This window comes from Bicyclus anynana, chromosome 8 (assembly GCF_947172395.1).
Source record: "Bicyclus anynana chromosome 8, ilBicAnyn1.1, whole genome shotgun sequence".
NCBI lineage: Eukaryota > Metazoa > Arthropoda > Insecta > Lepidoptera > Nymphalidae > Bicyclus > Bicyclus anynana.
Window position 1 is genome coordinate 4,944,569 of NC_069090.1, and position 21,999 is coordinate 4,966,567.

The window sequence follows — 21,999 nt, forward strand, 5'->3', positions numbered from 1 at the left end:
TATTAATAATATAAACATCAAATCAATAACCACCGCATTTTTTGTATTTCGAAATGCCCATTGTTAACAAACATCACAATGTCAACTGAGAAATGTCATCTACCTACTTTATGATATCCATGAAGGGTTGTCAGTAGGCACCGGCTGACATTTTACATACCTGTAAATTGTAATCTCAATTTAGATCAATAACTAGTGTTAATTAAATAGTGGATACGAAATCACGTAACTGGAAATTTACTGAGAATAGTTAATTGGTAAATAATAAAAATAATATTAAATTTATTACACCTTTTTTTTTATTCTTCACAAGTTAGCCCTTAACTACAATCTCACCTGATGGTAAGTGATGATGCAGTCTAAGATGGAAGCGGGCTAACTTCTTAGGAGGAGGATGAAAATCCACACTCCTGTCGGTTTCTACACGACATCGTACCGGAACGCTAAATCGCATGGCGGTACGTCTTTGCCGGTAGGGTGGTAACCGCCGAAGCCTCCCACCAGCCTAAAACCAAAACCAAATTGTACAAAACAAATGATGTGTAAAAAAAGCAAGACGTATTGTGTGTGGCTCCTCTTATCTTCCAGGCAACCGTTAATCTTATGGAGTCAATTTCGAATAATATGTCAATTATCATAATTGTAAGCTGCTGGGCCGTAAAAATAACTGATATTTTATATTCGTATTGTGTATAGTGGAAAAGTTCAATTTAATTTGCAATACCACGAATTGGTAACTTGTCAACAAAGCACTCGCCTACGTGCGTAATAGAAAAAACCCAGACTTACGAGTACTTAGGTAGTAGTACCTACTAGTAGGTATAGCCAGACTTAAGTTACTCGTATCTACTACCAATTAATAGTATTAGTATGAGCAATGTTTTTAATCTATACACTTCTATAACTATACTAATCCATACATAATAATAATAGGTAAAGTTTGTGAGGTTGTAGGGGGTAATCTTATTATTATCTACTGAATACTGAACCTATTTTTATAAAATTCTTTTAGCAATAGAGAGCCACGTTACTTGTGAGTATTATTGACTATGTTGTATTATCTAACGTACTCCCACGGAAACGTATTATTAATTTTACTTCATCAATAAACTAAAAAAAAACTTTTGTTATAAACAAATCAAATAGGCAAATAAATAAGTAAAAGCTTTCAAAATTCCATAAAAGCGGAAATCACTTTGCAGAAGCATGTACCTACATTATGTACAATACATGCTTTTGCAAAGTGACGTATGTACATTATGTAGCTACATGCTTCAGTGCATATACAGTAAATAATAATTAGTTGACTTTCCATTTTCCGTGAAATATAACCATATCAATTCTTTTTCACGGAGAATAACTAAATAAACTAATTAGGTGGGTATTAGTTAGTAGTAATACTTAATAGTAGTTAGTACTTATCTACGTCTTTTACTTGCGCATTTTTCTCTTCAATAATTTCTAAAACTAAATTCTAACGTATATCTCCACTACGTTTATAAATTCACGATGACGATGCTACGAAAAACATCGCACTTTATTATTGGATAAGCTGCTTAAGCGGACTTACCTTTTTGTAAACCCTTACACAAACAACCCCTTTTATGACACGTATTTCAGAAATGTAATTCCTAACCACGTGCCCATAAACGTGACGAGGGGTTTAAACGGCTTAATGTTGTTTGTTTCAGAATAAGCAAACATGTTCCACGGAGGCATTTTGAGCAAATTGAAGAACTTCTACAAGTGGTACGTGTTGGGTTTGGTGTCTGTTGGCTACATTCTTGGAGAGCTCGGACATTATCTCATAGGTAAGAATATTTTCATCCTAGAGATAAAACCTAACTAGCTTTTAGTGTCAAATTCACCCAGGGCAGGAGCCTGTGTCTATTCTCTATTCTATCAGGCTATTTTAAGCTACCAACAATCAGGCCTTCCTCCTTATTGGAGAAGGTATATGAAACTTAGACCCGCCACGCGGCTACGATGCGGGTTGGCGGGTGATGACATTAAATTCATTAACGACTCATCAGATGTTGATGATAGTGACTTTGTGCTCTCCGAAACACAGTGTAACACCACCAATTATGTATTGCAACAAGTAATTGATTCTCCGGGCTGAAATTTTTTTAAAAGAAAGAAAACTCAATATCTCATATAGCTCGACCCAAGAATCGAACCCAGGACCTCGTGATCCGAAACCACATAGGCTGAGCACAGGCCAACGAGGCATGCTTATTTATTGGTACTCATAGCTAGTGTAGCCAGGCTTTCATCAAATAATTTGCCCTATTATGGCGAAAATAGTCTTTGTTTTTTATTTATTCTCTACAATTTAGCCCTTTCATTTTCTCACCTGATGGTAAGTGATAAGGCAATCTAAGATGGAAGCGGGCTAACTTGTTAGGAGGAGGATGAAAATCCAGACTCCTTTCGGTTTCTACACGACATCGTACCGGAACGCTAAATCGCTTGGCGGTACGTCTTTGCCGGTAGGGTGGTAACTAGCCACGGCCGAAGCCTCCCACCAGCCAGACCTGGACCAATTAAGAAAATCTCAATCTGCCCAGCCGGGGATCGAACCCAGGACCTCCGTTTTGTAAATCCACCGTGCATACCACTGCGCCACGGAGGTCGTCGAAATTTACTATACATGTGATTGTCCAGCCAAACTCCCAAAGCCATGATTCCTGCAATCGGTAAAATAGTAAAAATCGGTATATATTCCAGGCACCACATCGAAGGTGACAGCGGAAGACCTTCACTATGGCGACAAGGCGTGTATGCTCAACGCGACGTATCTACATCTCAACGACCTACCCGTCATCTGTGAGAAAGTCAACTCCAGCGAAATGTAAGTTATTTGCCTATAACATGTACATGATTACTACTTAAGAGCGCGCAGCGCGTCGGTACGATGTGGATAAAATTCGAAGCGCAAACGAGACGCCGAATTATGACTTTCACGTGAGTGAAAAGCACGGAGCGATTGACGTGCGATGCAAATTTTATGACGTGCGCCAAAACCATTTTTACCTAATTGCAAGTAAATTAAACAACATACCGAAAAACAAAATGGCCATGTTCAAGATATATACCTTATTCTCTATACAAAACAAAAATTTAAGAAAATAAGTTTGCTTTTCCTGAGATTGAAAGCAAAACGTGAGCAAAACATGTATTTAAAAAAAAAATAAACTATCGAGAAAAGTTTTACAAATTGTGTATTTTGTATAGTCATGACGAAGCTAACACATTGAAATATCATTTACCCAAATATCAGGCTCCTAACTTTTCCAGAATCTGAGATCCAGAACCATTTGTAACCACCAAATTACATATTGCACACTCTTAATAAGTTAATACAATTTGTCTCTGAGTCTAATATAATAATAGCAGAGGATTTCTTAACAGACGACAATAGTTTGGAAATATTTGGGAATCCAAATGTACCTTTTAAAAACCATTAAAAAAAATTTAGCACAACAATAATCTTTCCTCTTCAAAGCCATACAGGCTTTGAAGTTGGACTCACGAAAGCAGTGGTAGTTTATTTTGATTTTTTAATAACTCGTAGTTGTACGATGTAAATTATGACATATTGTGAGTATATATATTTTGTTTATTTACACGAAGGATGTGTAAAAAATAAAAATGTAATAATCTACACATTTTAACTATAGAAGTACGTATATTATGTATTTACAGTTCGTTTCATGTAGGATGCTGCGGGTGACAGTTCGTTTCACTCTTGAAAGTTTGCCGCGATTCACGATAATAGTACGTATTATGAAATGAACGTCATACAGGCGACTGTCACCGTACCCATGCTATCTGAAAAACACTTTAATTACAAAATCCTGTCTAGTATCCTGTCAGTTAGTATGTTATTGACTCATTTATTGCGCAGTAAATATAATTAAAGTCATAATAATATTCCTATTATGCAAAGCGGTTTACCTATAAGTAGATATTTCCTGATGATGTAAAGTTTAATTGAAATTCAGGCGTCCATTAAAGGTGCTGTTATGCTTTTTATATATTGTATTATAATTAACAGTAATTAACTGAAGCAATAAATATTTAATAGTCACAATAAAGTTATTTTTCTACAACCGTCATAGTGATTCAAATAACTAATAAAAGAGAGCCGTGATAGTCCAGTAGATATGCCTCTGCCTTACAGAGGTCCATTCTAGCCCGCCCCCCCCCCCCCCTCTATATAGGCCTATGTTCAAGCAGAAAGATCAAAAGATTCGATACTATTACCTATCCCCGGTTTCTTTCTTTACGCTAATCTCTAAAACTACTTTAGACAACGCTCGTGTAGTTTTCAAGGCTAGATTATACTTAGCTTTCTACGAGATTGGACGCAAGGCTTATTTAAAAGCTTTCCCTGGACTACAATCATGAACAGAAATAAATGACAAGAAGTCTAGAAGAAACTCACTCTTGCTTTTAAGATAGGTACTTGAATTATACGAGGCAGGTAAATATTATAAAACGATTAAAACAAAATGTTGAAACGTAAAAAATCCTGAATTTTACGTTTTTTACCTGCTCGTAGTATGTGTGTATGTATTCTTCACGCGAAAGTTTCTTAAGAGATTTAGCTGAAATAATGATATTAAATAAAAAAATCCATCTAAATTACCTATAACCTGGATTCACTCTGTAGTGTTATTAATTAACTCTGTTACTTTCTATACCGGAAAGTCCATGGTTCCCGCGAGATAGAACGCAGTTCTACGAGTAGGTAAATATTATATATAATAAATAATAAAAATTTTAATAAAAAAAATACAACCGACTTCAAAACCTAAAAACGTACGCACTAAACTAAAAAGTGAAAAATAACATCATAATATGTTCTACCTGCTGATCAGTACGAAGGCGGTGCTAAGCCGGTGATGTATTAATTCAAGCCATGTGAGAATATCTTATAGATTTAGATTTTGCAGACAGTGTTTTTCCATGTGGTCCTGTCAGAAATGGCCTAAATTAAGACAACACTGGCTAAGCACCGCCTTCATACTGATCAGCAGGTAGAACATATTATGATGTTATTTTTCACTTTTTAGTTTAGTGCGTACGTTTTTAGGTTTTGAAGTCGGTTGTATTTTTTTTATTAAAATTTTTATTATTTTTCCATTTTTAGTGTAAAATTTCATCTCAAACGAATACATCAGACCCCTACTGACAGTCACAACCCATCTTGGTACAAAATTCTCAGCAATACAAATTAATCAAGCCCAAGCACAAGGTAGCTACCGTAAACCGTTAAGGGGTTCCCTTAATTGACCTTGGTCTTCATCATCAGACCCCTAATAACAGACACAACTCATCTAGGTCGAAAGTTCTCAGCAATACGAATAAATCAAGGCCAAACACAAGGTAGTTACTGTAAACTGTTAAGGAGTTCCCTTAATTGTCCTTGGTCTTCATCACAAATGACAGTCACAACCTATCTATGTGGAAAGTTCTCATTAATACAAATTAATCAAGCCCAAACACAAGGTAACTGCTGTAAATCGCCGAGGAGTTCCCTCGTCTGTTTTATGGCTCCATCATCAGATCGATTTTAAACCTTCATGAAATTGTAGTGCTTATAAGTAGGTACTAAATGGAAAAGTATACAAACACACTAGACACCCATATAATTTTCGAAAGTTCCCCTCAATTTCTCCAGGATTCCATCATCAGATCTTCACATGATGGCAATGGGACCAAATGGGGACTATACCGTTTCAAACAAAAAAATAATTTTTGAAATCGGTCCAGGCGTCTTTGAGTAATCGGTGTACATACATAAAAAAAAAAAAAATACCGACCGAATTGGGAACCTCCTCCTTTTTGAAGTCGGTTAATAAATAAATACGTGAGCGAAGTCGCTAGCATCAGACAGTAAGTAATAAATTAGTGTACTAGTAATAAATTAAACACAATGACTGGACTATTCATCCTTGTTAAAGCATCTTGATTACAAAATAGATTGCTGCGACGATAGTGTATAGCATCGTTTGAAACAATTAAAAGAAGCTCAAAAGGGCTGCCGACTTTGATAAATTGGAGATTGGGAATGGGATTCAACATTACATTAATATTGATATACTAGTAGGACTTCATTATGATATTTATTAGAATTAATGGAATCACATAAATTGGATTTAGGGATCATTTGTATACCGAACTTCACTGTTTAAAGCAATGACATAATAATATATTCTAAATTATGTAAAATAAATCATCATCATCATCACTGCAGGAAATAGGCCTTTTGTAGAGACTTCCTAACATCACGATCCTGAGCCGCCTGCAACCAGCGAATCCCTGCGACTCGCTTGATGTCGTCAGTCTACCTGGTGGGGGTTGACCAACACTGGATTAGTCTAAAACTTTCTATAGCGGGGTCACCATTCCAGGACGTTGGGACCCCAACGTCCATCGGCTCTTCGAACTATGTGCCCTGCCCATTGCCTACATATTTTAAACTTTTTGAGGTTGTAGGCTTGTTGTAGGGTGTAATCTCTGGTTTTAACCGATTTGGACTTGAGAATCTTTTACCAATAGAAAACCACGTTATTTGTGAGTGTCTTAAGCTTATCTATATACGAGTATATTTATTAATTGTTGTATATTATCCCCATATTCAGACGGGAACAGAACTACACGGGTGAAACCGCGAGGCATCAGGTAGTCGGTATAATTATACAATAAGGAAGCTTTGTAATCCCACATTAACGTTTTTTCTACATTTTTCGACATCCTTCACAAGAATAACAAGTCTTATGAAATTGATTTGTTAACCCAGGTATTAAACAAAGAATTATTGAAGTAGGTACTAGGTAGGTACCTAGTACAATAATTCTTTGTTTAATACCTAAGTTAACAAGTCGATTTCATCGAGTTATTGCAGTAGGTATTTATGCGGTAATTTTTGACCTTGGGACAATTCATGGTCAAGATCGTTGCAGGCTGCGTATCACTGTATGACTAAGCTTTTCAATATCTTATTTAATTACTTGATCCAAGCGTGTAACAGGCGTCTAAATAGACCTTGAGCTTTTTATTTTTAGTATTGTCGCCAAAAAGTAATCGACGACGGAAAATTTCGGTTTCAGGGTTACTATTGTTTTCATTTTTGTGTTGATCTATGGATACAATTAGTGTAAATTTTATAAAAATCGGTTTATTTTCAGTTCAGTTTTTGTGATATTTGAGAGTTGAATATGTTTGAAGGCGGCCTAACTGTTTTTCTTGGTTTAGGTAGGTAAGAGTTATCATCACCTACCTAAGAGAAATATTTTTTTGTAAAATTTTAAATAAGTAGGTACTGTTAACATTTTTTGCCTTTTGACCTTTCCCTTCCGTCTATAGTTCTTATACAGTGTCGTGCACTTCATAGATCCAAAATTGCACTGCCTACCCTAAAGAATCATTATTGATTGAGGAAGGAATTTTCTATTTTGTATTATTTGTACGAATATTGCATACCCTAGTTAAAATACTTGTGCACGCCATTGCTTATAGTCCTGCTCTCTTTATAAATAACAATATGTGCCTGCAGGACATTCTGTTTCTTAATTATATAAGTAGGTACCTACTTACTGTTATAACAAAATTTTGCTTTTAGGACAACTACATACTTTACCTAAGCGTAAATATAGAAATAAATTAAATCTTTATTGAATAGATACGATATAAATAAAAATAAACGATTCAATCGTATCTCGTAATCAAAATGTCCGAGAGCATGATAAACACGGCAAATAATCACTTGGCCCATTTGAGAACCTTTGTGAACAATTTACATGATCACTATCTACGTAATAGAGATATCATTTATAGTTAACTTTACACAAGGCTAAAGCAGTCAGTGAACCCATTTTAATTAAGTAAGTAGGTAAAAAAGTCAACACAAACGATAGTGATATTAATAAGAAGTCTGAGATTCGATATTAGATATTACATTTTGTGGGGCGGAATTTACTTTTAGGTATGTCAGGACCCACCAACCAAAATCACATATTTGGAATAGTAGGTATTACATTAATAAGAATAGGACGCATAATAATAATGTATTTTTCGTAACGAAGTACGTTACAGTTTATTATGTAACTATTGATTCATGTTACACATATGGCCTATGTAATTTGTACTAATAATAATAGATTGTCAAATTTTAATTAATACTCAAGGCTTTGAAAAGTTGATGCCGGCATGATGCCGACAATAATTATTATTGTATGGACAAAAACGTCACATTTGCCATTTCGTAAGGGCTACCAACATTATTGTAGGAGTTCCCTATATTATATAAGTTATAACTATGAACAATTGAACATACTTGTTCAAAATGTGAAGGCTTTGAGGTAATGGAATGCCTAATAAATATTCATGCGGTTTGAAGCGATTTGTTGATCGATCAATTTAAAGCTGACGAACTAACTTTTAAAAAAAACCTTTTGCTCGATCAGTGGACAAAGTTTGACTGAAAGTGGTAGGGTCAAAGTTTAAATCACTACGGACGGACAGCCATGACGTTTCAAAACTGCTTGAAAAGCCCACTTGAAATAAATGAATTTTGAATTTGAATATAACAGACTTTTAATAATTTATGTTTCGTAAAGTTTATTTAGACGTTTTTAATAAAGTAGAGCATTTTTAAAACATATAAATATTTATTACCTATGAATTTACAAAATAAAGCTTTCTGCACTGAATTTTTAGACAAACCTTGACGTTCGACATGTCCACACCATTTGTTGGATAATCCTTTATATATTATTTTGGGATGGATGGGGAGAATGATTTGAATGGTGCAGGGGAGTGTTAACAAGTTTTAAAAGACGTCTTTAAACCTACATCCATCGGTCACAAGTCGGAACTTCACTCTAGGGTATCCTCTGCCACTCGAGGGTTTATTGGTAACATTCTTAGTGGGAATTGTTAGACCTGATAGGTTTCCATTAAATAATAGTGTTTTCTCTTTAAATCTGCTTCTGATGTCAATACATGCACGCATACACTAAGAGATGTTTATCTTAATGCTTATTAAATGCATATTTTTCCAGTTTGGTTATTTTTTCTTACTAGCGCATACCCTGATCCTACTAACAAATACACCTTACAATTATATTCCTTTCTATCACGTCCATAAGCAAAAAGTTCAATAACAGAGCCGAGTAGCTCTATTTCCAACAGGAGCTATTCAAATCAAGATACAAAATGATTTGCACTTTGCTTTTTGTATGGAGTTTTTATTTGCAGATACAATGTCCGATAGGTTTCGTGTCCTATGTTCGTGGCATTATAATAATAGGTAATACACACTGTAGGTGCACTAAAATAGTACACTCAATTATATAATGAACTGCGGTAAGTTGAAAATTACAGCCGAGGCGATATTGCAGCTCGAGCCAAAGGCGAAAGCTATAGTAAGGAAGCAGAGGCTGTAATTATCAAAGCGCACGTATGTCATACTACGTTTTATAACACATTTTCAAGGAAACATACTTTCTGAAAATTAATTTACATCTATGCCTGTTTTCCATTTGATGAAATTTTGATACAGATAATATTTTTGTGTCTCTGTTACAGATATATTTTATCTAACAAAGTTAATTTTATTCATAAAATGTTGAGCGTTTTTCTGATATAAAAACTTTTTGCTAAGGTTTAAAAAAGTACCGTTCGTTTTTAGATGGATGATGAAGTGATGACGACGTTTTATAGTACATTACAGTACATGTGCATTTTACTTTACATTACGGCACATGTGCGTAATGAGATACAAGTGTAAGTTGGTACTAGATACTTACTTACCTGATAGGTACTTACTTACATTACAAGTGTACCTATCAGGTATAAACTAATTTTTCGTTTTATCTGATTTGGTGTACTTATGCATCATGAGTAAATATCAAATACCCACCTACATAATTATGATACTAAACTAAAGTCAAACTCGATGTGAAATGTTTATCAACAAACAAATTACAAATGAAGGTAGAAAACGCCTGTCATTACATGCATGTATAAGGTGTTTACATTAATGAAATTTAATTCATTTAAATATAATTACTAGACAAGTAAAAATAATGAAAAATCAAAAGCGTATTAGAAGTGCTTTTAAAGCTTATACTGATTTTTTTTAATTTTCATCTGTCTGGCTGCCTATTCGTCGACTTTTCTGCAACTATTACTAAACGGATAAGAATACAGTTTTCTCAGATGACAAAAGAGTTAGAAGTGATAATGTTATAATGAACGAAGCTTTACGGGCAACTTTCCATAGTTTTCCTCGACACAGACAAACACACGAGCGTGCTACGAGTAGTATTAGCGGACGCCCTTCAGTGGATTAACATTAATTAATGTAGATATATCATATTTTAATTCAAGGTCCAACTATCAGCCTCTAGGTGTGTATTTGAACTTGATCTATATTAGACAAGTAATAATAAATAATAAATTTAAATATCTAGTTGTGACTACACTGTTTCCTAGTCGTCAATAACCAATATGTCGAACTTTCAAAGATGGCAGCCCACTTATTTTATGCCGAGTAAGAAGAGCAGTTATTTCTCCTGAAAACATGCGAAAAATAACATTACGCCACTTTGAAAGCTTGTTTCTTAAAAACGGCCAAGAGTATATTGGGCTACGAGTAGTGTAGGGTTCCGTAGTTTTACGTCTTCAATGACGACTTACGAATACAGTGATGGTTTTTAGTTTGGTTTACACATAGACGAACATGGCGAAACTATAAGGGTTCCTTGTTGACTACGGATCTCTAAAAACAATAGGCGTAGTACGATGTAAAATGAATGACGTCTCGGAAATAGGCTGCGGATGTCGCTACTCGCAGATCGTACTTCGTTAGTACGCTGAAATCAAGACCCTTGCGGCGATTACGTGGTGATGCCCCGCCGCCGCGCCCTTACCGTACCGCTTATACCTAAAATCTTGTATTTAAAAAAAATATATTTATTTAAGCAATCTTTTGGCAAAAAGTATAATCAGACATTTTGTTTCAGATGCGAATCGCTCACGCTCAATGGCACCAGATACTGCGAATGGGGCTACAACGGGCTGGGGATCGACTACCAGGTGCTCGCTGGACCTGCCTTCATGGCTGTGTTCACAGTCGTTGGAGTTATTTTGGGCGTAGCTGCGGATAAGTAAGTATATATTTTATTTATAATATGTGGCGCTCACATGCAACCAATGAGATAATCTCGTAAAAAGAAATAGACAATCTTTTTTTTTTTAATTTATTACAACTTACTACAATCTCACCTGATGGTATTTTATCTATTTTTCTTCACTATGTCATGCTAGCACCACTGGTGTCCATTATTAAGACCTATGCCGTTTATGCTACCCTCTATCTCCCATTAAAATTATAGTATCTATTGAAGACCTGTTTTCAAATCTATACTAATATTTTAGAGGTGGAGGTGAGCACTGAACCGATTTTGAAAATTCTTGTACCACTAGAAGCCACGTTATTTTTGAGTGTCTTAGGCTATATTTTATCCCCGTATACCCACGGGAAGCTACTAAGCTGGTGAAACCGCGTTGCGTCGACTAGTTAGAAATATAATTGTAAAATATCTCATTTTGTTTCAGATACAACAGAGCACGTATTCTCAGCATATGCACAGCGATATTCGTGATAGCGATCCTTTTGATGGGCACTGTGACCGAGTACTGGCATCTGGTGCTTCTTCGGATGCTGATGGCAGCAGGCGAGTCGGGTTGCAACCCGCTGGCGACCGGCATTCTGACAGATCTCTTCCCGGAGCACCAGAGAGCGTTGGTGCTGTCGATATTCAACTGGGGGATATATGGGGGATACGGTATCGCTTTCCCCGTGGGACGATATGTCCCAGATTTGAACGTTTGGGGACTGGTAAGTGTTATACTTATAAATTGTTAGTGATCTTAGTTACCACTGCGATCTTTCGTAGGAAGTTTAACTTGGCGTCATTTGAGAAACGGATAAAGAAATCCTCAGTAGTTTAACAGTAAAGGGGTCGGTCTAATTACCGAGAGGTTCTGGTTCGATTGGACTATTGTCGTACCCACTCCTAACACAGTCTTTACCAACTAGTTGAAAGGGATTGAAAACATTGGTCATATTTAAAAGATATGGCAAATATGCCGTCAAACTTCAAAGGCCCACAGTTAATAGCAATGCCTCTGGTACCTTTGAGGCAGTATCACGTAACATCAGGTGACCCGCATGTTTAATTGCCTGCTATTATAGCAAAAATAAATACTGGCCATTTCATAAAACATGAGCTAATACGTATTGCTAGGAATGGGAATGTTAGTAGCTCATTAGTAGGTACTTATGTTCCTAAGTTATTAGCAGGTACGAGGTGGATCGACGCTATATACCTCTCGAATTAAGTTCGGCCCTAGAACATAGTTTTGTATTATTCATTATCAACCTATTTTGAAAGTCATAAATTGCAAGGATTCTTTATACTGTGAAGGTTCCTTTCGTTAAACAACGTTCCTTCACCAACACAGCACCGCGTGTCTTCCAAGAGTACCTACTATCAAATGCTTTCTGAAACGTCTGTACCTACACCTTAGTTCTAACCACTATTATCTACCTACCTATATCCCACTTGAATACCTATCGCATATTCTTTTTTAGAGCTGGCGCCTTTGCTACTACGCAGCCGGCATTGTAGGAATCGTCATCGCCATTCTGACTTTCCTGACTCTTCGCGAACCACCCAGAACTACCATCGGCGAAGAAGGTTAATTTTAATTCAATTTAAAAATGAGTTATTTTAAATAGAGTTACAGGTAAATTAACTTCGCAAATAATAGAAATCTTGACTTTCATTGTGTGTTGTACTTTACAATAATTTTCAATAATTAGGTACAATTCTTTGAACACTACATTTGATATACAAATAGATACGTTGAATAAATGATTAAAACAGTTTAATTTTTTCAAAAAAAAATATTTTACATTAGGTGCTGGCAACACCAAAGGTGGAGATTCAACGTTGGAGTCTGGCAAGAAGATGCCGCAAGTGACCATCTGGCACGTGATCGCTCAGCCTAGAATTATTCTGTTATGCATTGCCGCCTCAATTAGACATTGTGGTAAGATATTATCTACATACTTAATAACAAACTTTTTTTTACGCCTCACGTAGTTCCCGTTCCCGTAGGAACATTGGGATAAAGTATAGCCTATGACACTCTCAAGTAACGTGGCTTTATATTGGTAAAAGAATTTTCAAAACAACCTCACAAATTACGTACGTATAAATATTCGAACTGGTACAGCTCGTGCGCTGTAGCATAATGCGGGTGACAGTTCGTTTCACTCTTTAAAGTTTGCCGCGATTCACGATAATAATTACGCACACATAGTATAGAGTTATGGTGCGTCACTATTTAGTTCAGGAGATGGTGTCTGGACTTTTTAATACGTCTATGATTAGAGATAAAGTCTCGTCTCATATTTCAGGTGGTATGTGTTTCGCGTACAACGCTGACTTGTATTACCGCGACTACTTCCCCGACGTGGACCTCGGCTGGTGGCTGTTCGCTGTCACTGTCGGCATCGGTTCCGTAGGCGTGGTCGTTGGAGGAGTCATCTCAGACAAGTGAGTGATCAAATCAATTATTTTTTGGGACTTTCATTTGTACCAAATAGGCAGTCTTTTCTAAAGTAAACCTTCTTTACGCGCGTTTGACTAGGGGGGTAACCTGGTGAATGTGTTACGAAAAATGTAATCGGGCGAGGCGAATGAACATTCACAGAAGTTTTACGTCAGTCTAAACTCTAAAGCATACAGTAGAGTTTAGACTGAAGTAAAACTTCTCCTTTTTTAAAGATTTTTTGCCACATATATTAAATATGACTAAAATTGCATTATATGCATCGATCTCGTAATAAAAAGTGAATGCACAATCGGCGACCAAAAAACGTCTCCACTCAATGAGTGCCAAACACAACTTCTTGGCAATCAATTCAAGTAGTCGCATTTGCAAATTCAACCTTAAATTCAATCCTGAAGGTCAAATTTGCTCTGAATTTGGGATTTTATTGAATATTGGACTATATTTAAAGGCCTTTTGGTATAATTTTCTTTACCAATAATTCTATAACTGTCAAAGCTAAATTGGCCAGTTTTTAAGTGAACTTTTCTACTTGATTGTGCGTTCTTTTATTAGAAAGGCAATGATTATTTATGTTAAAGACTGTATTAAGAGTGGTGTGGGTATATAAGATAAAATAGTTATCCTAGTACCTATAACACAGCCTTTACTCTTACATTGATGCTAAGTAGCGATATGTGTATTGTGTAACACGTTCGCTGCGGCACTGATTTTTCCTCTAGTGCGTTACGAGGTTTTTTGACCTCATAATAAAACTGTATGTGGTGCGGTACGAGGTCCATCGACCTCGTAACTCTAGAATACGTTAGGCGTGCGAGGTCAATTGACCTCGTAGGTACCGTAGCGAAAGTGCTAAGTATATTTATTAATTTTACCTTTTCAGAATCGTAGCTAAAATGGGTGTACGATCGAGAGTACTGGTGCTCGCGATATCGCAGCTGATCTCCACTCTACCAGCCTTTGGCTCAGTCGTCTTTGGTCCACTGTGGGCTATGATCACCCTGGCGTTTTCATACTTCTTCGGTAAGTACGCGTATTAGATACTAGCAGACGCCCGTGACTTCGTGCGCATGAATCCAGTAGTTCATAAATCCCTTGGGAACCATGGGTTTTCTCTGAGTGTTCCGTAGGTACGGAATTTCGCAGTTTTTGCCGAGCTTTTCCCGAAATTCAGCTTCAAGCATTTCCCCCTGTTTTTAAGATTTAATTACAAGTGTATAAAGTATTGAGATTTTTTCTTGAACTTTGGTCTATAATATATTCCAGTGAAAGTCCATATAATGAGATCTTCACTGAAAGATAAATACCTACCTATACGCTACTTTTTATCCCAAAAAAAATTATGGTTCCCGCAGGATTTGAGTACAATTCTGAATTTCACGCGTAGTGGGCGTCATTTACATGACAGTACATAACTAATGCATTGTCATCTAAATCAAACTTGTATTGTATTTCAACTTTTACGTTGCTAATAACTGGTAAATCAAATTTACCTGGCTTTGGTTTTTTGATACGTGATAGCCTAGTGGATATGACCTCTGCCTCTAATTCCGGAGGGTGGTGGGTTCGAATCCAGTCCGGGGCATGCACCTCTAACTTTTCAATTGTGTGCAGAAAATTAAATATCACGTGTCTCAATCGGTGAAGGTAAACATCGTGAGGAAACCTGCATACCAGAGAATTTTCTCAGTTCTCTGCGTGTCTGAAGTCTGCCAATCCGCATTGGGCCAGCGTGGTGAACTATTAGCCTAACCCCTCTCATTCTGAGAAGAGAGCTCTGCAATGAGCCGAATATGGGTTGATAAAAACAACAAGATTAACCTACTAAACAATCAAACGTAGCATAAATATATGCTTTTAAAAAACCACAATGTATAAATAAATATATAAATCATCCATTTTCTTTCCAGCGGAGATGTGGTTCGGAATAGTATTCGCTATCCTGGTAGAAATAGTGCCACTATCTGTCCGCTCCACCACTGTGGGTGTGTTCCTCTTCGTGATGAACAACGTCGGTGGAAACCTGCCTATCCTGGTGGACCCCGTCTCCAAAGCTATCGGATACAGAGAATCCATTATGATCTTTTACGCTGGCTTCTATGGAATCAGTAAGTCTTTGTAACGGATTAAAATTTTTGAAAGTTCTCCTCATTTTCTCCAGGATTCCATCATCAGATCTTGACATGATGGCAATGAGACCAAATGGGGAGTATACCGTTTAAAACACAAAAATAATTTTTGAAATCGGTCCAGGCGTCTGCGAGTAATCGGAATACATACATAAAAAAAAAGTACCGAGCAAATTGAGAACCTCCTGCTTTTTGAAGTCGGTTAAAAAGAAGGATAGATGAATATGACCTCTGCCTTCGATACCCAGATCATAGGTTCGACTCCGGTTCGAGTCATGAACCTCCAACTTTTCAGCTATGCATTTTAACAAATTAAATATCACGTGTCTCACACGGTGAAGAAAAAACATCGTGAGGAAACCTCCATACCTGAAAATATTGTCAATTCTCTACGTGTGTGAAGCCTAATGTCAACCACTGACGAGTAATCTCACATGTCTGCAGTCTGATCCGTCCGATAAAACTGATCGTGTGTTGGCCGTGATGTGCATGACCATGCCGTCAAGCCATGCATGTGAGATTACTTGATCGTCAGTGTCTGACATAACCCCTCTCGACCATACCCAATCCTATCACTTTATAGCTGAGTGACCCATGTTCGCGCTGGTAAGATGAGAGTTACTAGGTAAGGACATTAAATGAAGCAGACCTGACGAATTTCACCATAGGGGATAATGTTAGGTTCATGAAGGCTATAGGGAGGTTTGAAGGGGGAATACTGCTCTACTGCTGCAATTCTCTACAAGTTAGCCCTTGACTGCAAACTCACCTGATGGTCAGTGATGATCCAATCTAAGATGAAAACGGGCTAACTTGTTAGGAGTAGGATGAAAATCATCACTCCCCTTTCGGTTTTTACACGACATCGTACCGGAACGCTAAATCGCTTGGCGGTACGTCTTTGCTGGTAGAGTGGTAACTAGCCACGCCCGAAACCTCCCACCAGCCAGACCTGGACCAATAATTAAGAAAACCCCAATCGCCACAGTTTAGAATCGAATCCGGGACCTCCGTTTTGTAAATCCACCACGTATACCACTGCGTCACGGAGGCCGTCGATTTAGGACTGATCACCCGTTTGGCCTCGTCAGATGTCATCTCTATAAATAATAAATAAACCCCTCTCATCCTGAGAGGAGACTCGTGCTCTACAGCGTGCCGTATATGGGTTGTCATTGATGATGATGATGTCTTTTCACAGGTAGCATCCTGTTCTTCCTCACAATGTTCCTCATGGACGGTCAGATTGAGAAGCAACCCGAAACGACCGACAAGCCGAGCGGGCTGGACAACTGCGCGTTCACGCAAGACGAGGTCACCGTCCGGACGGGACGAGCCAATGACAGTAACAGCAGACTATAGACTAGTAGCCTGGATATATGAACTATGGACCAAAGTGAATGAATGATTGAGTGAATGATTACTTCTAGCTTTCGTAGCACCTACTGGAAATGGAAATTGTAGATTTTTCATACTTCTGTAGGATAGACTGCTATAGGTGTCTTTACACACACCCAGGACGGGCTTAATACACGAGTAAATACATAGCAGATGCCTGTGACGTCATTAATGTAATCTTTAGAAAAAGAAGGAAGGAGAGGTGTTAATATTGACAAAGGATTGATTTGATTGTTATCGAGACTTTGGCGTATTTATCTTATAACGCCAAAGTTGAAACTGTCATCTGCTGTAATAATTGTATGCGTACTTGTCGTATTTTACTATTCTTACGTATTTTCTAAGAATCTGTTATTTTAGTTTTACTGCACAAATGAGAGCCACAGTAAATAGTTTTATTGATTTTTGGAGTTTACTCCCTATGAATCGATTTTTAATATATAGCCCCCGGTATGAAAAAAATATGGGCAGTAAAATTCGATAAACGAATAACAGCGTTAGCATTTTGTGCGCACCTTTCACCGCGACCTGCTGCTCCTCGGTTGCGCACCTTTCACTTATCAGGCGTAGGTATTGAGACGTACATAGTGTATGCTACGGGGCAACATACACCTATTTAGACACTCGATCTGAAAGAGTAAACTCCATTCGTACGTTGAAGCTGACACATATTTTTTTTAATTACAAAACAAAAGGATATTTACATATTTTCCTAAGCGAAAAATTCTGTAAAGTAAGATTTCTGGATGCGATAACTCTGCATTGACCAGTGAAAGATGAAGCGTTGGACCATTGGGTTTACGAGCCCTGATACTCACACATTGGAACAATTACTATTAACTTCTATTAATATAGATGTATGCGGAATGCCATGCGCCATTTTGTTATTCGTTAATTTTAAATTTCGAATAAGTTGAATCTCATGCACTGTTAGTAGTTGTTTTATTTTTGACTAAAATATTTAATTTTATATGTTTTAGGACTAATCTAAAATTAATTTTGGACTACGTTACAGTTTGCACGCTTCTAATATAAATTACAATCGTCATTAATACTCGTATCTACGTAATTAAATAATACAACATTCAAATCAAGCAATGAGCTTAATTTACTTTTTTTTTTGCCTTTTTGAGCCTATACATAATAAGATTTGACATTTCGACAGGTAACATTGGAATTATTTTCAAACATTGCACAAAAACAAAGGAAGGCGATTTTTTTTTTCAAAAAAAATTACTTAACGGGTTTTATTTATTTTGTAAAGCCCAGAATATTTTTATTATGAATCTTATTATTACTGTTCCGATCTCATTATGACAAACATGCTCAAAAATAACTTTACTACTTTTCAAAAACGCTACATGACATCTTATTTCAGTACTTTCAGTTTCCCAACAAGTAATTCCTCAAATTCAACTAAGTAGCCTAAACACTACAGTTTCTAGATAGTTCCTGATTTGTTCTAGTTCTTTATTAATTAAGTCCACAATACAGGAGCTCTACTGTTTTATTTATATATTTATTTTATTTATTACATTATGTAACAGTTCAAGATTTAATTTAAATTTTTACTTGTTAATGTTTAATTTCGGCACATCTATCCCCAATAATTCCAACGTTAAAACTAAGTTGAACCCACTATATATTTATTTTCCCAACTAACAGCTATTTTTTCTTGCCACTAAGTAAACCTATCGAATCTCGAATATATTTTTAAAGCTATTACGGCTCCTTGATAAGTTATTTAATAAGGTTGTTTTAATTTAATTTAGTTGAGTTTTATATTTATTTTAAGTAACTTTAGACATAAGTTTGAAATTTCAATTCGCCACAAATTACATTAGTTCAAAAATTTCAAATTTTTTCAAGCATCTAATAAATTATTTTTTACGCAATACTAAATTACTTACTATTAGATTTAATTTGTCAAAACTTAAATGCTTCATATTCAGATTCTGTTCCGAAATATTGAATATTTATAAAATTATGTGAGAAGTTTATAACATTCTCAAAATACAATAAACTTCTTGTACCAACTTTAATGATACAAGAAGTTTATTTATACAAAACTTTAAAAATTTTGTTCTCAGAAACGTAAAATCGTTTGATGATTGTACGTTAAATCATGATAATACACTCGTATTAACGAAAAGCAGTTAATTGTGATATTGATATATTTTGTAAATATTTATAATGTAAATAAAGTTCTCTTTATGTTACAACATTTGTTTTATTTATATTTAACTAGCTGTGCCCATCAGTTTCAGTCCATTTCTGTTCAAGTTATTCCTTAAGACATCAGCTAACAATATAAATGATAAAATGAATTGTAATGTCAGCAAGCTGCAAGTGAAAGTCACGTCAAAATCGGCCCAGCGGTCATAAAGACTTGCCGGGATAAACACAGACAGACGTACAAAAATTATTAAAAATGTTTTTTTTTTAAATAGTACTTATATACGTTCAAATGCATTCATTGCATGTTGCATGCCATAATCAACCAAAGTTATAAGTAAAAAATTGCCATCAAAGTTATAAGATATTTAAAACATCTAGTTAGAAAAGACATTTTAAATTTTGTTAATATTTATTTAAATAAATTTTCTACAGTGCTATAAATACTCGTACCATCTATCTATTTTTTACCCCTATTAATACATTTTTGTTTTTTCCAACCGCTTTATACTTGAAAAGTTTTTCTTTTCTCCTTGACAACCAATGTTGAGTTTCCTTTTTTGACAGTACAAAATCACCAGTAACTACAGCTGCTTCAATTTTAACTGCAATAAAATGAGAATATTTTGATTAAACACAAACTAAAACAATTTAGTATTTATTTTTTATTTCCCTGATGGTAAGTGATCATGTAATCTAACATGGAAGCGGGCTAACTTGTTAGGAGGATGAAACTTCACACACCTTTCGGTTTCTACACATCGTACTGGAACGCTAAATCGCTTGGCTAGAAACAGCTAATTATTAAAATCAAAATTGTATTCATCAAAATCATACAGGAAATATGATAACTCACCACTTTCATCAGCCTCTTGGACATCTTCATCCAGCAGTCGCTTTCTGGATGACTTGTTAACATTTTTCGAATTCCTATTATGTGCTTCTGTGTATGTATCTTTTACCTCTTCGCAGGATAAATAGCCTTCAGAGTCATTGAACAGTTTGACACCACCTTTGATTTTGTGTTTTCTAGAAACAGTAAAAACTTATTATTTATCATAATTATAGTAAAATCATAATTATAGTACTACCTGTAGGTCTAGCATACTTTGATAACAATGTGAAGAGAAAAGAACATAATGTCGACCAGTAGCAGCATAAATGAAATAATTTCATCCTAATGCAATGAAAGAGAGTGATTTTTTCAACTGATTTTAATGCAGTTTTAACAATAGATAGATTGACACAGCAGTCAGCACCTAGGTGTTTGGATAATCCATGTAGATGATTTTGTTAGCTTTATCTAGTAATATATACATACACATAGAAAAGGACTTTAGTAGCTCTGTGTGATGTTTACCAGCATAACATCCAATTTGATCAATGTTCAAATGTATAAATTGTCACAATAAAAGAGATTGCAATCAATAGGCCTAATGAGTCAACTACACATCTTGTGAAAAGAAAGACATTGTTGACCAATAGCGAGTGAATTGAATATATACTCTCTTTTGTAGAGATTAGTCGACAATATGTAATTTGCTCTTCACAAGATATCACATTGAGCTCTTAGGCCTACTATTAACTATATTTAACTATGCTGTTGAATATATTTCTTTCTTTTAAATATCTCTATATAAATAAAAGCATTAAATATGATCTCTGTCACACAATGGATGCATGAAGACAGATAAACTCACCATCCACATGGTGAATGTTATGATATTCATCTCTCTGGAAGTAGGTACTTACTTTACATTATGTTCAGTATCCACAAATTCCACCAGATTGTTGATTATAGCTGATATTTTATCACCGATGCATTTTTGCATTTCTTTGGGCACTTTAACATCATTGTAATGGGAAGATATTTTTAAATACCTCTCTGAGCGAGGTTGTTCTGAAATGAAAATAATTGATTTAAGAAAAAAGTAATCTGTAGAGTACCTATCCATAGTGAACACAAATGGTGAGGTTACTACACAATTGATTAATTCCATAATGGTAAGAGCCCTGATAGCCTAGTGGATATGACCTCTGCCTTCGTTTCGGAGAGCGTAGGTTCAAATTCGGCCCGAGCATGCACCTCCAACATTTCAGATAAGTGCATTTATAAATCAAACGTCGAAGTAAAATATTGTGCGGAAACCTGCATACCTGAGAATTTCAAAAAGGCTTATAAATCAGCTTAACAATGAAACAAATGATGTTTTAAAATAAAAGTAGTAAATAATATACCTGTTTTATTATACTGCAAAGTTTTGCCTTTACTTTCATTAATTAACTTCACAAACGATGTATCTACTGCCTCTTTGAACTTAGAAAGATCCTCATCTTCTGATGAATCAGACATACTTACTTGATTCCTTGATAAATATAAATAAATTAGCGGTTTTATAGGTGTTTTAAAGATTGGTGTAATTTTAATTTGTTGTTTAAAGGTTATGATGTACCGGAATAAAGCTTTATATTTTATTTCCCTGAAAACCTGATAAACCTGTAAAGCATTTCCATTTAGCATCAACTAAAAGTAAGATTGTAATATATTTTAATTATACGGTACCAATGGAAAAGAAAATAAAAAGTAAAAAATCTCTCAAAAACAACAACAACACACCTACAGAAACAGATTAAACTT

At 35.7% G+C, this 21,999-nt stretch overlaps 2 protein-coding genes across 3 annotated transcripts in view; one reads left to right on the forward strand and one right to left on the reverse strand.

Annotated features, from left to right (window-relative positions):
- Positions 1 to 19,408, forward strand: part of LOC112042803 (protein spinster homolog 1) — a 46,532-nt gene extending 27,124 nt beyond the window's left edge. The window contains exons 2-11 of the mRNA XM_024077970.2: positions 1,692 to 1,811; positions 2,731 to 2,854; positions 11,040 to 11,183; positions 11,635 to 11,917; positions 12,674 to 12,779; positions 13,003 to 13,134; positions 13,505 to 13,643; positions 14,543 to 14,682; positions 15,570 to 15,767; positions 16,990 to 19,408. Of these exons, the coding sequence (XP_023933738.1) occupies positions 1,703 to 1,811; positions 2,731 to 2,854; positions 11,040 to 11,183; positions 11,635 to 11,917; positions 12,674 to 12,779; positions 13,003 to 13,134; positions 13,505 to 13,643; positions 14,543 to 14,682; positions 15,570 to 15,767; positions 16,990 to 17,150 (1,536 nt within the window). The 5' untranslated portion in view covers positions 1,692 to 1,702 and the 3' untranslated portion in view covers positions 17,151 to 19,408. The remainder of the gene's footprint in view (positions 1 to 1,691; positions 1,812 to 2,730; positions 2,855 to 11,039; positions 11,184 to 11,634; positions 11,918 to 12,673; positions 12,780 to 13,002; positions 13,135 to 13,504; positions 13,644 to 14,542; positions 14,683 to 15,569; positions 15,768 to 16,989) is intronic.
- Positions 19,409 to 19,754: 346 nt separating this feature from the next.
- On the reverse strand, positions 19,755 to 21,999 carry LOC112042809 (uncharacterized). 2 transcript variants are annotated; one of them, XM_024077980.2, is made up of 5 exons: positions 21,815 to 21,978; positions 21,600 to 21,727; positions 21,114 to 21,261; positions 20,218 to 20,390; positions 19,755 to 19,966 (listed from the first exon to the last, which is right to left on the reverse strand). In XM_024077980.2, exons 1-5 carry the CDS (start codon positions 21,880 to 21,882, stop codon positions 19,818 to 19,820), a joined length of 666 nt encoding a protein of 221 aa, XP_023933748.2. In that variant the 5' UTR covers positions 21,883 to 21,978; the 3' UTR covers positions 19,755 to 19,817. The 2 variants fall into 2 exon arrangements, with proteins under 2 accessions (XP_023933748.2, XP_023933746.2); XM_024077978.2 differs by having other exon boundaries at positions 21,600 to 21,999.

Excerpts from the sequence above, each read along its gene's own strand:
- LOC112042809 (XM_024077978.2), bottom strand. The coding sequence starts at position 21,882 with ATGCTAAATGGAAATGCTTTACAGGTTTATCAGGTTTTCAGGGAAATA. Across the intron at positions 21,262-21,599 it reads TTTGCAGTATAATAAAACAG|AACAACCTCGCTCAGAGAGG; the intron begins GTATATTATTTA and ends TTTTCATTTCAG. Across the intron at positions 19,967-20,217 it reads CCAAGAGGCTGATGAAAGTG|TTAAAATTGAAGCAGCTGTA; the intron begins GTGAGTTATCAT and ends ATTTTATTGCAG.